Source organism: Callorhinus ursinus, unplaced genomic scaffold, assembly GCF_003265705.2.
Source record: "Callorhinus ursinus isolate GAN/ISIS: 27379988/994484 unplaced genomic scaffold, GSC_fseal_2.0 scaffold55, whole genome shotgun sequence".
In the NCBI taxonomy this organism is placed as follows: Eukaryota; Metazoa; Chordata; class Mammalia; order Carnivora; family Otariidae; genus Callorhinus; species Callorhinus ursinus.
The window spans coordinates 2,389,815-2,404,190 of NW_027397117.1; the positions used below are offsets into that span (position 1 = coordinate 2,389,815).

At 51.1% G+C, this 14,376-nt stretch overlaps 1 protein-coding gene across 1 annotated transcript; it reads right to left on the reverse strand.

Annotated features, from left to right (window-relative positions):
- Positions 1-2,418: 2,418 nt before the first annotated feature.
- On the reverse strand, positions 2,419-14,376 carry RHBDD2 (rhomboid domain containing 2). The gene is made up of 4 exons (XM_025864634.2): positions 14,099-14,376; positions 11,909-12,316; positions 5,997-6,147; positions 2,419-3,407 (listed from the first exon to the last, which is right to left on the reverse strand). The coding sequence occupies exons 1-4, from the start codon at positions 14,283-14,285 to the stop codon at positions 3,050-3,052; spliced, it is 1,104 nt and encodes a 367-aa protein (XP_025720419.1). The 5' UTR covers positions 14,286-14,376; the 3' UTR covers positions 2,419-3,049.

A 14,376-nucleotide genomic window follows, 5' to 3' on the forward strand; every position in this document is an offset into this window, starting at 1 on the left:
GTGGAAAAGCTGAGTAACCCCAGAAGGTCGCTTTGCATTTCTGTCCAGCCCCACTGCCAGGGCCTCAGGCCAGGGCTCCCCACATCCAGCTTGGGCTATTGCAACTGTCTCTTCCCCACTGCTCTCCCAGCATCCATACTCACATGCTTCCCCTCCCCTGGCTACTGGAGCCTCACTTTCCAGTCTTTGCTGAGACTGCTGTCCGCCCTGCCCTTGCCCAGTGACCCCTCCTCTTCTCAGGAGGGTCTTCTCTGACTCCCCTAGATGGGCTCCCATCTCTCACTCCATCTCTATAAAGCGCATCTCCCTTAACCAACTGTGGCTGGTGGCTGGTTCTTTTCCACCTTCAGGTCCCCAGGGCCTAGCACAGGCTTGGAACTCAGTGGTCGCTCTCAGCTCTGCTGTTGGCATTGTCTGCAGGTCCGATTCCCTCACAGGACAGAAGCCAGCCTTTCCCTCCTGGACCCCCAGCCTCCAGAGCACAGCTCACCCCAGGGGATGTTTGTCGCAGCCACCCCCTGCTGGCCAAGTGGGGAAACTAGACGATATCTGGAAGCTTCTCTGGCAGCCATGAGTCCTGTCTTGCCTGGGGATAGGAGAGAGGTCTCTAGCGAGCAGGGAATAATGGCTTTCCCTTAAGCTGAACGTGCTAACAACAGTCGCGGTTGAGTGCCTCCCTCCCCGGGAAGAGGGTGTGTTTGGCATCCAACCGGTTTCCAGCTCTCCAGACTGGTCCGGGGGCCTCCAATGAGTGCCCGATGGAGCTTCAAGTCCATGTTTGGCCATCGCTCCCACCCTCGAGCTCCCCAAGGGCAGGGATCCCCTGCTCATTTATGCATTCAACAGCTACTTAATCGAGCGCCAGCCCCGTGCGCTCACCTTCACCTGAGTCTCTAGCCCCCGGCCCAAGGCCTCGGCACATGCTCAGTGTTCATGGACAGCGGGTGCTCTGGGGCTGGATACAACAGGTAAATGGGGAAGGGCTTGGGATCCCCTCCAGGCCCTAGAAAATAGATCATGCTTATTGTTTTTTGTGGGGGAACCGCCCTCCTCTGCCCTGGCTCCAGGCTGCCAGCCAGGCACCGCGGCCAAACCGAGGAAAGTTCCAGGAAACACACGGACATGGAAGCACGGGTCAGAGCAGTAACTGCTGCAGGGGCCTGAGCTGGGGGCTGCTGCCGGCTGTTCCTGCCTCCCTGGGATCCCATGAGTAAAAGCGGGGTGGAGGAGATGGTGGCACTGAATGACCTCTGAGGCCCCTCCCAGCTGTGTGACTCGGGGACCCGTGACAGGGCCCTCCAGCCCGACCATGCCCACGGCCCACGGCCCCCATAGCGCCAGCCAGCCCGTCCACGCAGGAAAGCCCTATGCCAGGGAAGTGACCCTGTCACGCTGGGAGCAGGTGGTCCTCTCGCCTGCTGCTGGATACAGGCCCAGGACTGGGAAAGCATGGAGGGGACACATAGCAGTCTGTACCCGCCGTGTGACCCTGTGCCTAGCGAACAGAGGTCCCAGGCTGGGCCCTGCCAGACTTGCTCTGGGACCACAGACAACTCTCAGCTGCAGTTGGGGCACCCAACTCCTCAGCCAGGGAATCCTACTCGACAATCTGTCCCCCACCCCCCTCACCCAGGGCAGGCCACCCCGGTACGTGCCTGTCACCGCCCGGCCCTCACCGGGCCGGATGCACTTGTGGGTGTGTCTTACTCACCTCCGATACCCAGGACCTATTAAAAAGCCAGCCCAGACTTGGCCATCCAGCTTCTGGAATAGATCAAGGTCACACATCGTAAGGTCCATGTAAACACCTGCCAGTCGGCATGCTTTCTTGACTGCTGCGGGGAGCTCCAGCCGATGGCTGGCTCGTCAGAAGCCACAGTTCTCAGGCTGGGCAGGCACCTGCGGGCTCAGGCACAGGTCCTCCATCTGCCCTGCATCAGAGGGGCTCACCCTGCCAACTCCATTTCCTGGGCTCGCTTGCCAGTGCGTTCTGGCAGATCTGGCCCACAGGAAGCCCTGACGGTAGATCAGACAGTAGATGAGACGATGGGCAGAGGGGCCAGCCTCCTCTCAGCGCCTCTGGCTTCAAAGGCCAGTACCGGGATGAGGTCGTGCCAGGCAACCCTCCTCGCGTGGTCCCAGCTTGCAGGTGCCCCCTAGGGGCAGCAGTGGCTTCCCGCTGTTGCCAATCCCAGGGTTGTCCAAGCTTCCCGTTTCCTCCTTCAGCTATCCCAGCACCTTCGCCACTCAAACCCACCCCACACACCCCCACCCCCGTGTCAGATCTCCACTGGGTGGAGGTCGTCTGCCTGGTTCAACCTGATCCACTTGTCTTCACCATCACACCCCACCCTGCTGCTGCCCCAACTCTGCCCTCTCTAGCCCCAGCCAGACCACAGAGACAGCACGCACCATGAGCAGGTTGGAGGCGGTTTCTTTATTCAAAGGTAATCAACACTATGGATCCACCAGCATGCTGCTGTGGTTCACCATGGCCCACCGCACCGCTCCTGGGGCAGAAGGCTGGGGGGGCGGGGGCTGGGTCACTGTAGGGGGGCAACACTACACGGGCCCCGGGACTGCCGAGCACATGGGCTTGGAGCTCCCGAAGGGCAGACACAGACGCACGGGCACTAGAACCAAGAGCACCACACACGAAGACAGGAAGGAAATGCAGAGCTAGAACGAGCCCCTGGCAGCCACCGACCACCCCAGTGCACTCTTCTCCTGGGTGTTCTTCGGGAGGCAGGGCGGCAGGTGGGAGGCGCCCGGGCCCAGGGCCAAGCAGGCCAGCTGGGCGGCTACAGAACTACGTGACTTAATCACAGAGCATCTTTCCCTCTCCGTCTGTAAACTGGGGACGATAAACTGCACTTCACATAGTTGTCATGAGGACTGGAATTGGGATATATATCAAAATACTCGACACAGAGCCTGGCACATAGAGGTGTTTGATAAATAATTTTTTGTCGAGAAAATCTTAGCTCCGCTCACAGACGACCTTCTTCAGAAAGCCAAGATGTGAGATAACTTCCCTAGAAATTCCCTGTCAGGGTATCAGGACCCTTGAGCACTCCTTGGAGCCTGCAGCCACTGGCGTGGCCAGGGCCCCAGAATACACCGTGCCAGGGCAGTTGAGGGGGGCGGGGGGCTGGACTCCCAGGGAGGCACCCGCGGAAGCCGGGTAGACGCCGGAGGAGTTGGGGGTCATTCCAAAATGGTTCTGTACGTAACACAGGCCGGAAGCTGGCTGGTACGGAGGCAGGCTGGGCATGTGGCCAGGAGCGCAAGCCGGCCAGGCGGCTAGTTTCTGGCCACTGGCGTGCTGCATCTGGGCAACAGGGTGGCTCGGGGACAGGTGAGGGTGGCCACTCTGCGTGGGGTAGGAGCCGGGCACGGGGTTCAGCCTGGAACGGAACAAGAGAGAAGATGGTCACTCAGCTGGTAACGCCCAGGCCCCCAGCCGTTGTTGGACGTGAGAAAGGCTCAGGGTCACCAGACCACTTTGTGTGACAACCTGCTTTGGACATTTTCTGTAACTAGCTCCAAGCACCAAGTGAGGAGACAGGTTAAGCTCAACCCGTCAGAAAACATGCCTGAGAAGGGAGGGCCCACGCACAGTCCCGCTGTAAGCCGGGAGGGTGAAGGGACATGGGGCTCACGACTAAGGCCACCTGAGGTGTAACCGCTCGCAGCAGTTTGTCCCCCAGATGGAGATGGGACTGGATCGCAGCCGTCACTGTGCATGTGGCCGGCTCAGCAATGCTACCCAAAGAGAATGGGCCAACTTCTGTGGGAGGGAGGGCAGGAGGGCTCAAGTGGGGTAACACAGGGCTTGGGCCCAGGCCTTGTCTGCTGTGAGGTTTTCTACCTGCGGCTTCGGGAGTGAAGACGCACAGCTCAAAGTCCTGGCCGGCAGGAACCGACGGGCCAGATGTGCGGAGCTGCGCCCTTGGAGATGAAAGACCCCCCCGGCCCCCCGCTCCGCCACAGACACGTGTGGCTGGGACCACAGATGGAAACACAGCCCAAGGGTTTTATCCTCTGAACTTCTGCGCAGAGCTTCAACTACGGACAACGACTGCCAATACGACTGGTGTTCGTGGTAGGTGACCGGACGGAATCCATACATGTTTCAGTTAAAACCCAACCTGACAAATCAGCTGCTTACGGGGGCGCCTGGGTGGCTCAGTCAGTTGAGCGTCTGACTCTTGGTTGCGACTCAGGTCATGATCTCAGGGGCGCGTGATCGAGCCTGCGTCAGGCTTCAAGCTCAGCAGGGAGTCTGCGTGAGATTCTCTCTCCCTCTTCCTCTCCCCCTCCACCCCTCTCTACAATCAATAAAGCTTTTTTAAAAAAAAAACATCAAATCAGCTGCTTAAGTACAGGAACAAAGCACATAACATTAACATCTCACTTCTGGGATTCTTGAAAATGCAGAGAATCTGGATTACCAGAAGCTCACCAAGAGCCTCCGGGAGTGTCCAGAAAAGTGTCCAGACCGCTGTGTAACTGCCAAAAACAAACACGCATGTTGTAATACCTGTGTCCCATTGTCGGGCCAACTGAGACCTCATGTTCTGTTCTGGGGGCCTGTAGCAGGCCGGGATAATGAGCATTGTATACGTGCCATGTGAGGGACACGGAAGGACCAGAAGGGTCACCACCTCCCTGACCCCAGATCTGTTTGTCATGATGAGACAGAATCAGACCTGGCACCAAAGTGTCCCAGTTACAGCGAAGCAGCTGCCGTTCCACATGGAAGAACTTTCTCATCAGGGGCTGCCTTGGAGATAAGCCCCCAGCCAGGAGGCTGAAGCAACCACCGTCAGCTGTCTGAGGGGGCTCCTTCACAGGGTGCGAGTTTGTACCCAAGGACCCCTGAAGTCCCCTCTCGAGTCTATGAGAACATAAAGCCTAAAAGCCTCCATACACCTAACTAAATTTCAATCGTCTCCCACGTATTTAGACCCCAGGGATCACTTGCCTGAAATTGGGTGAGTGTGTATTTCTGGTTTTCCCAGTACCCCCCAACACCCTCGCCCCTGATGTTCCCTTCCTTTAAAGACATGGTCAAAGGGCCCTGAGCTGGTGAAGGCTGGGGGGCATCCGCCTCCTCAAATAAGCTACAAACAGCAGCTTCCAATTCAACCGAAACCCTGCGTCCAGGCCAGCACAGAGCGCGGAGTCTATTCCACAGCTGGTTGAAGGTAGAGAAGGGCTGCCTGCAAAGCACCTGAACTTCACACAAGTCCTTTTTTTTGGAGGGAACCCTGAAGGAAAGAAAATCTACGTGGTGAAGTCTCAGCATGGACGCACCCAGGGAAGGACGCAGGCCAGCAGTGGGGAAACAGCGGAAAGGGGGTGAATAGGACCTGGAAAGAAGAGACCCTAGTTCTAGATGGGGCTCTCCTGCCTGTGTTACCTAAAGAGACTCCTGTACTCCTTGGGCCTCCTTTCTGATGGGACAGAGTGAGGCTACGTGAGCCTGGGCGGCTTGCCTAGCACCTTCCATGGAGTTTGTGAGCCTGGTCTGGAAGACCCGAAACCTAACCTTCTCTTGCTGAGTGGCCGAGAAAACGCTACCTCTCAGGTCCTGCGCTGTCTCACGTCCCAGCCGCCTAGTCAGCCGTGTGGACTGCCTGCTTCTCACCAGGGCTCCATGCCAGAGCCCAGGGGGACCTGCGCGGGGCGCTGGGCAGCACTGAGGGCTGGTAACAACACTTGATGGGGCCACTCCCTCCCACGGTCTGTCCCAAGTCACTCAGGGGTATATGTGAGCACTTCAGATGCCTTCCCTTCCCCCTTTCGGCTCAGTCCCTACTTCAGATGCAGCTGGGCAGGATCTAGAGCACTCAGAAGACCTCTGTGCGTGGATGTTCTGGGCCCGGGACTGTACATACCCTATCACTTTTTCCCGCGATACTGAACCAGTCACACACTCTACAGGTCCTGGAATGGCTTCAAGAACAAGCATTAAGAGTTTTGTAACTTACTTCCGGCTGTGGGCCGCCCTTCTTTCGGCTGAAGAGCCTGAGATGTACTTGAACGCCGAAATCCTCCTCATGAGGCTGAAGGGGAACTTCTGGTCGAGCTTCAGGGCTACTCGCTCTGAGAGGTCAATGGAATAGCAGTAGGTGAGGCCATCTGAGGTTGGTGTATTAAGTAAAACTGGAGCCAGCTCAAGGGAAGAGTCCCCTTAGAACACTTCCCCATAGAACACAGGTGCCCGCATTTATTCCACAGGGGGATTAGCACTCGCTCTACCACAAGCTGAAGCTCAGGGGAAACCAAGGTTTGAGTTTCTATCCCCTGCACCTCAGAGGGAACAAAGAGCCCAGCAGTCGAGGAGGGCAGATGATGCCTTGCCTGCCCCGTGCCAACCCGTCTCATGCCAACTGCTACAGTCACACCAGCACATGCCTGTGTCTCTGCAGTGGGATGAGCCAGGAGGCTGCCTCCATACCCTCTGTGGGGACTGACATCTTCTTGTCCGTTTGTCCCCAAACAGAAGGCACCCTGCCTCCATGTGATCAAGTGAGCCTTGTGTGGGTCTCTTTGGCAGCACTTCCTCCACATGGTCACCACCCCCAGTAAGTGATCTGAGGGCACTTTGGTCATCTGACCTGTGTCAACCCACCGCTGCCTATAGATTCAGCTTTCATCCAGCCTTAAAGATTCAGCTTTCATCCATCCGTCCGTCCGTCCGTCCATCCATCCATCCCTTTGACGAATACCTAGTGAGTACCTGTGATACACCCGGAACTAAGGAACGAGTGCCAGACAAGGGGGAAGTAACTGGGGTAGAGGAAGTGGTAATAAACAAACGCTGATCACTGGAAGATCAGGCTGGGGACCCTCACCTAGTGTAGGGAGACCGAGAAGGCTTTCCCTAGGAAGTGAGGTACGTGCTGAACCCTAAATTGCAAGCAGCAGCAGCTGGAAGAGGGTAGTGGTGGAGAGAAGGTAAGGAGGCCCTGGGAGCTGTTCCTGGAGGCAGTGTTCTTCACTGGAATGCTCCTGGCAAGTTGGGCAAGACAAGCCTTTGCTGGGCTAGACTCTTCCACTCATTTTCGGACATTCGGCATTCCCAGCCACCGGCCACCAAGTAGCAGTAGTGCCTGGTCACCGTGATAACCAAAAATGGCCCTACATTCCTCTGTGTTCTTTCAGGGAGGGCAGTATTATTTCCAAAGACTGATTTCCAATGATAGTTAGTGCTGTGAGGAAGTCAAAAGTTGTCCCAGCTGATGACTTCAGAATACTCTTAACCATCTGTTCTGCTTCGGACTCTGAAGAAGTCATGGTACCAGACTAGTCCTCCCACCACAGATAACTGTAAGCCGGGACACGATATTTTACACAACTGTCTTCAGACTTTGGACAGCAAACACTGTGTGCCAGGCTGTGATACTGAAGACAAGGGAAACAAATGAAGCGAGCCTCAAGACTGAGCTGGCTTTCCAGTGCCTGGAGGCATTTTCCAAACTACGGTATCGAGAGGGGACTCCAAGCAGAGAATGGTGTGTTTTGCTAAGCTGGAGAGACAGAGAAAGTTCAGAGAGGAAAAAGTGCCTGGGATTTCCAGGTCAGAGTCACAGAGAGGAGGGAGCTGCTCAGGGAAGGAGCTCCAGAAACGTACCTGAGTCTTTAGCTGAATACCAGTGTGCGCACACGTGGGCAGAGACTCCTCATGTCTGGCAAAGACCAGCTACTGAGGGAAGAGCAGCTATCCTGGAGCTCACACAGGGCAGGGACACGCTCGAGTTCTAACTAGACAGGGTGAAGAGACCTCACTGAACACCTAGGGCATTCAGAGAAGAACTCCAAAAAGGTAATGCCTTGACAAGTAAATTAACTGCTTATCACACACACACACACACAAAATCAAACTTGTTCAAATAAAAACAAAAACCAACAACCAACTCAGCCCTCGATAACAAAGCGTTTGCAGTGTCTAGTGTCAACTAAAAAATTACGAGACATGTGAAGAAGAAAACGGGTCCTTACTCAGCAGGAAAACCAGTCAAAAACAGATCCAGAAATGACAGAGAAGATGGTATTAACAGACAAGTATTTTAAAACAGCTACTATAAATATGTAAGTATATGAAGGGTTTAAAGGAAAACACAAACACAATGAAGGAACAGATAAAGAATCCCAATACAGAAATGAAAACTACAAAAAAAAAAAAGAACATCTTCAGCTGAAATATACAACATGAGAAATAAAAAACTAAGTGGAAGGGTTTAACAGCCAAGTATGTACCTACCGAAGAAAAAGAGATCATTGAACTTGAAGGCAATGCAACAGAAACTCTCCAAACTGAAATGGAGAGTGGAAAAAAGCTAAAAGAATTAAAAAATAAACCAAGCCGGGGCGCCTAGGTGACTCAGTCACTAAGCATCTGCCTTCAGCTCAGGTCAGGATCCGAGGGTCCTGGGATCGAGTTCTGCATCGGACTCCCTGCTCAGCGGGAGGCCTGCTTCTCCCTCTCCCACTCCCCCTGCTTGTGTTCCCTCTCTCGCTGTGTCTCTCTGTCAGATAAGTAAATAAAATCTTAAAAAAAAAAAAAGTAAACCAAGCCTCAGAGACCCACTGAACAATACTAAGTAGCCTAACATATGTGTAATCGGTACCCTTGAAGGAGAGGAGAAAATAGGATAGAAAAAAACCTTGGAGACATAGTGATGCTAATTTTTTTAGACTTAATGAAAACTCTAACCTCACAGATCCAAGATCCAATGATCAACTCTAAGCAAGGTCAACTCAAAGAAAATCACCACAAAGGCACATGATAATTAAATACCTGAAAAAGAATGATGAAAGATTGTGAAAGGAGCCAGAGGAAGACAATGAATTATATAAGGAAAACAATAAGAATTACTGACTTCTCATGAGAAAACAATACAAACCAGAAGTAATGCAATGACATCTTTAAAAGTGAAAGATCAGAGAAGGCCAGAATTCTGCATTTAGTGAAATAAAGGCATTTTCAAGAACCAAAAGCCAAGAATTTGTCACCAGTGTACCCACTGTATAAGAAATGTTAAGGGAGGTTCTTTGGGCAAAAGGAAAATGATATCAGATGGAAACTCTGATCCACACAAAAGAATGAAGAGAATTAGAGGGGCACCTGGGTGGCTCAGTCGGTTAAGTGTCTGCCTTTGGCTCAGGTCATGACCCCAGGGTCGGGACTGAGCCTTGCATCGGGCTCCCTGCTCAACGGGGAGTCTGCTTCTGCCTCTGTCCCTCCCCCCCACCGTCCTCTCTCTCACTTTCTTGCTCTCAAATAAATAAATAAATAATAAAATATTTAAAAAAAAGAATGAAGAGGATTAGAAATGGTAAATATGTGGGTAAATGTTGCTTCTTTTAAATTAAGAAATAAATAATTGACTGTTTAAGCAAAAGTAATAGTAATGTACTGTGAAGTTTATAACACCTATGACAGCAATAGAAATAAAATGGAGGACAACAATAACACAAAGGATAGAAAGAAGAAAAATAGAAATACAATTCTGTAAGATTCTTAAATTATATACTAAGTGGTAAATTACCCAAAAATAGTCTGTGATAAACTAAAAATGTATATTGTAAACTCTAGAGCAACCACTAAGAAATAAGACAAAGAGATATAGTTAATAGCAAATAGAGCAAACCCGTAAGAGCCTGTCTTTAAAAAAATGAAATACTGAAGGGGTGCCAGGGTGGCTCAGTCTGTTAAGCATCCAACTCTTGGTTTCAGCTCAGGTTTGATCTCAGAGTCGTGAGACCAAGCCCCGTGTCAGGCTCTGTGCTCAATGCAGAGTCTGCTTGAGTTTCTCTCTCCCTCTCCCTCTGTGCCTCCCCCACCTCAAATAAATAAATAAGTAAATCTTTAAAAAATACTCAAGTGAAGTCAGGAAAAGAGGAAAAAAGGAACAAAGAACATTTGGGACAAAGAGAAAACAAAGAGCAAGCAGGAAGACTTAACCTCAACCATATCAATAATTATACTAAATGTACATGAGCTAAACATGCCACTTAAAAGGCAGAGATGGTCAGACTGGAGAACCAACTACATGCTCTTTACACGAAACATGTTTTAAATATAGGGACACAAACATATCAGAAATATAAAGATGGAAAAATAGATACCATGTGTATCCTAATTTTAAGAAAGAAAGCTGGAATAACTACATAGTAATATCCGAAAACAAAGACTTCAGGGCAAAGAATATTACCAGAGATTAAAATGGTCCATTTCACAAGGATAAAAGCTGAGTTCATTAAGATGACATAATAATCCTAAATTTGTATGCATCCTGTAATAGAGCTTCAAGATAACTGAAGCAAAAACTGACAAGAATTGAAAGGAAAAAATAGACAAATCCAATTTTAGTTGGAGCTTTCAATAGTCCCCTTTCAGTAATTGATAGACCAATATAACTGTATAGAAGGCTAGAACAACATCAACACCCTGACCTAACTGACATACATTGAACACTATACCCACCAACTGCAGAATGCCCATTCTTTTAAAGTACACATGGAACATTCACCAAGATCTATCAAGTGCTGGGCCAGAAAACAATTAAAAGGACAACAATCTTAAAAAGAAAGTTCTCTGACCACATGAAAGGAAATTAGACATCATCAACAAAAGGAAATCTGAAAAATCACCAAAAATTTAGAAATTAAGAAACTCATTTGTAAATAACCCTTCGATCAAAGAAGAAATCCCAAGGGAAATTAGAAAATACTTTTGACTAAATGAAAATACAGCATCAAAATGTGTGGGATGCAGCCAAAGTAGTGCATTCAGAGTAGTTCATAGCTTTAGATTTCATATATACATTACAAAAAACAGGTTCAAAATTAACAAAATTAAAATTTTAGAGTAAGATAAATGAACTATGTGTGTATTTACACACTACCTACCCTAAGAGTTTACAGAATCACAGATTGAAAGAGATTTTAGGAATGTACCCTATTCAACATCCAACACTACCAATTCTGCTATTTAAAAGAAGTAACCCACACTGGGGCACCTGGCTAGCTCAGTCGGTAAGAGTGTACAACTCTTGATCTTGGGGTTGTGAGTTCAAGCCTCATGTTGGGTGTAGAGATTACTTACAAACATTTTTTTTTTAATATAATAAGAAAAGGGGTGTCTGGGTGGCTCAGTCGGTGAAGTGTCCGACTCTTGATTTCAGCTCAGGTCATGATCTCAGGGTCGTGTGATGGAGCCCCACGTTGGGCTCCTCACTCAGCTCAAGTCTGCTTGTCCCTCTCCCTCTGCTCCTCCCCCTACTCTCCCTCTCCATCTCTAAAATAAATAAATAAAATCTTAAAAAAAAAAAAGTAACCCACACTGTATTTTAGAACTCCCCCCCACCACCACCCGTCATTGCCAGAATATCATACAAGTGATGTAAGGCTTATCCTAAGTTTCTAATCACCCAAAAGAGTGACAAAAAGACTAAACTAACCTTTTTTCTGACAAAAAGACTAAACCAAACAAAACCAAACAAACCTGTTTTCTCTTCGTTTCATGGAACATCCTGAACTCATGGGTATTTCAGAGTCTTCCAATGAAACCTCTTCTCATAATTAGCCAAATGTAGGTTTCTATACCTCAGTTTACGAGGGAAAAAAACCCCACATCAGAGTATTTCAAGCTGGCAGTGCTAAGTTGCGTGAGGAGATAGCTAGCTATGTTGACTTCCAGGTGAGGAAATTCTGGCCTAGAGAAGGGAAGTGACCCACCCAAGACCCCATGGTTTTCAAAGCTGAAGCTAGAATCCACATTACCTCCACCTGAGCTGACGGCTCTATCTATGAGCCCCCCCCCCGCCCCAGGCCCCCCAACTTGGTTCGCTCTTTGGCATGTCACCACCCTCCAATTCCCTTCCAGGAAGGATACACGCTAGCCCAATTCCAAGTCCACAGACATTACTGAGGAAGGAGGTCTGGGGGATGAGCCAGGAGGCGCATAGCAGGAGCCACGGCACCAGCATTGAAGGCACGACCACGCCAAAGACCAGGGCCCTCCGCACGCGGGAGCGGACAGAGTTGACTCCCAGCATGGCAAAAGCCACCGGGGTGAAACCTCTGGCATCCTCCACCTCCCCCAGCTTCGACAGCGAGGACACGGCTTCACATGACAGGAAGATGATGGCAGAGAAGACGGCGAAGACCACGGTGAAGAAGCAATGGCGGACGGTGCCCACGGTTCTCTCGAAATTGCCAGCAAAACGCCAGATGATAATAGCACCGCAGAGCAGGGAGACAGGATTCTCATAGACAAAGATGTACGTCACCAGCCTGTAAACTGCAGAGGGAGCAGGGTTAGAGGCTTGGCAGTGGGGGCTCTAAGGAGGGCGAGCCAGGTTACAACCCACCTCGGAAAGGGGGAGGAGCTGGCTGTCAGGGCCGGCGAAAACCAGCCAGGAGCCACAACAGGGCAGGGGGAGGCAACAGTGAAGGACCCAAGACTCAAAGGAGAGCTGTGAACATCCAATCCTTGCTCTTTCCCGGACCTGGAGCAAGTCCGTGACTAGCTTCCACGTGGGGGAAAAAAAAATAACACTTTTTGGCATGGGATGGTCTTTGAATTTGTAATGTGCTTTAGAATCCTTTTTTTTTTTTTTTTTTTTTAGGTTTGAATACTGACCTATCTCACCGGGCAGTTTGAGGGTTAATTAATTGTAACAGCTTCAGGGTGGATTGAGTGGGTGTCACTTAACACTCTTTGTGCCAGTCTCCTCGGCTGTAATCCTGACCTCTCCTTCCATAGTGGCTGTTCAGAGGAAGAAAAAAGGGACCATGAATTATTTTGTACCTAAAAAGATCATAAAACTATCACTAATTATATAGAGAACTCAGAAGTCTTCCTTGAAGGCGCGTATCCAACCTTACAGATAGAGCAATGCTTGATATGCCCATGAACCCCACACTCAGAGAAGCTGTGAACTAAAGGGGGGTAAGGGGAGCTCCGTTGACACTGACATTTTGCATTTGTCTACGAGGATGTGCTCTGTGTATCCAGGGCAGGGCGAAGAGTTTGAGCAGGGAGGCAGGCTATGAACCTTATGCCTCAGGCCATCTCTGAAAGGCTGCATCATCTCAAGAATACTTCATTATTCGCTGAAATCATTCCAAGTACAAACTGAAATTCCCAGTGTAAATGTGAAGATTCTAGAAGCAACCCTACACGGTTTGGGTATTAGACACCCCCAAGGGTCCAGTTCCAAAACAACACACAATAAAAAAAAACCTGTTGCTGTCTCAATTGCATGACTTGATAGCTCTGCGACTCCCCCACATTAAAGCCTGTTTCACCTAAATAATGGAGAATAATAAAGCCTACGTCATGGGAACGAGATTAATGCTCGTGAGTGTGCTTTGCGAAATAACAAAAGCTATACAATTTTCTTCCTCAGAAAAGAAGGGGGAAGAGACAGAAACTAGGTTTGTCTCTCATGAGCAGACGTTTATACTGAATCGATCTGCAAAATTCCTCAGCCGTAGATGATACAAACACCTTTCCCAAGGCACAAGATGCCTCCCCCCGCCCCCCCGCCAGGAGTTGGGAATCAGAGTCAGGGTTAAGATGCACACGAGGAAGCAGAAGAAATTCTAAACCCCAAAGAGGCCAGGACGCTTCTAGGGGTAGCCACAGACGATGCTCAGATGTCTTGATGGAGAGAGAAACATTGTTCCCAGGGGGCGGGGGGAGGGGGAGTTAGGCCCTCCAGCAAACGTCGGTGTGTATGTGACGGGGAGAAGGAGAGGAAAAATCCTCGGGGAGCCAGCCTGGGTGAACGAAGCCGGTTTGCCAGCGAATGGATGCGGGGCCTTGACCGGACGGGCGGCGCCGGGAAAAGGGGACGAATTCGGGTAGGGAAGGATTACAGTGATGACGAAGATGGGACTTTGGAGGGACAAAGACGCGGGATACGGGGCTGGTCCTCCGGGCGGGGAGAACGATGGTGCGGGCGGAGTGGCTGGAGGTGAGCGCCGACGGCGCGGGCGCGGCGAGGCCGGAGCCCAGGGCCTGGCGAGGTGGGAGGAAGAGGGCTGGCCCCCCTGGCCCGGCCCCGCCCCTGCTCACCTTGCCAGTTGCGCAGGGCCTCGGACCGCAGCGAGAGGCCCGAAGGCGCCAGGGGCGGCTGCAGCAGGAACAGGCGGGGCCCGGACACCAGCAGCGAGAGCAGCGCGGTGAAGAAGGTGGCGGATGGCACCTCGGGACACAAGGACCAGCTCCGACACCCGGGCTCCGAGGCCGCCATGGCCGCCATCGCTCCTGCGCCCCGTCTCGGCGCAGGCTGGTCCTCGGCTCCTTCCGCCTCCCTGCGGCTGCCTCCCCTGGCAACCGCGGCGGAGGCGGCC

What these genes read in the sequence shown, in the direction of transcription:
- RHBDD2 (XM_025864634.2), bottom strand. Translation starts at nt 14,285, where the DNA reads ATGGCGGCCATGGCGGCCTCGGAGCCCGGGTGTCGGAGCTGGTCCTTG. An exon ending in ACTTGGAATTGGGCTAGCGT is followed by an intron (nt 6,148 to 11,908) that starts GTATCCTTCCTG and finishes CACCAACCTCAG; the next exon opens with ATGGCCTCACCTACTGCTAT. An exon ending in AGGGCGGCCCACAGCCGGAA is followed by an intron (nt 3,408 to 5,996) that starts GTAAGTTACAAA and finishes GTTCCGTTCCAG; the next exon opens with GCTGAACCCCGTGCCCGGCT.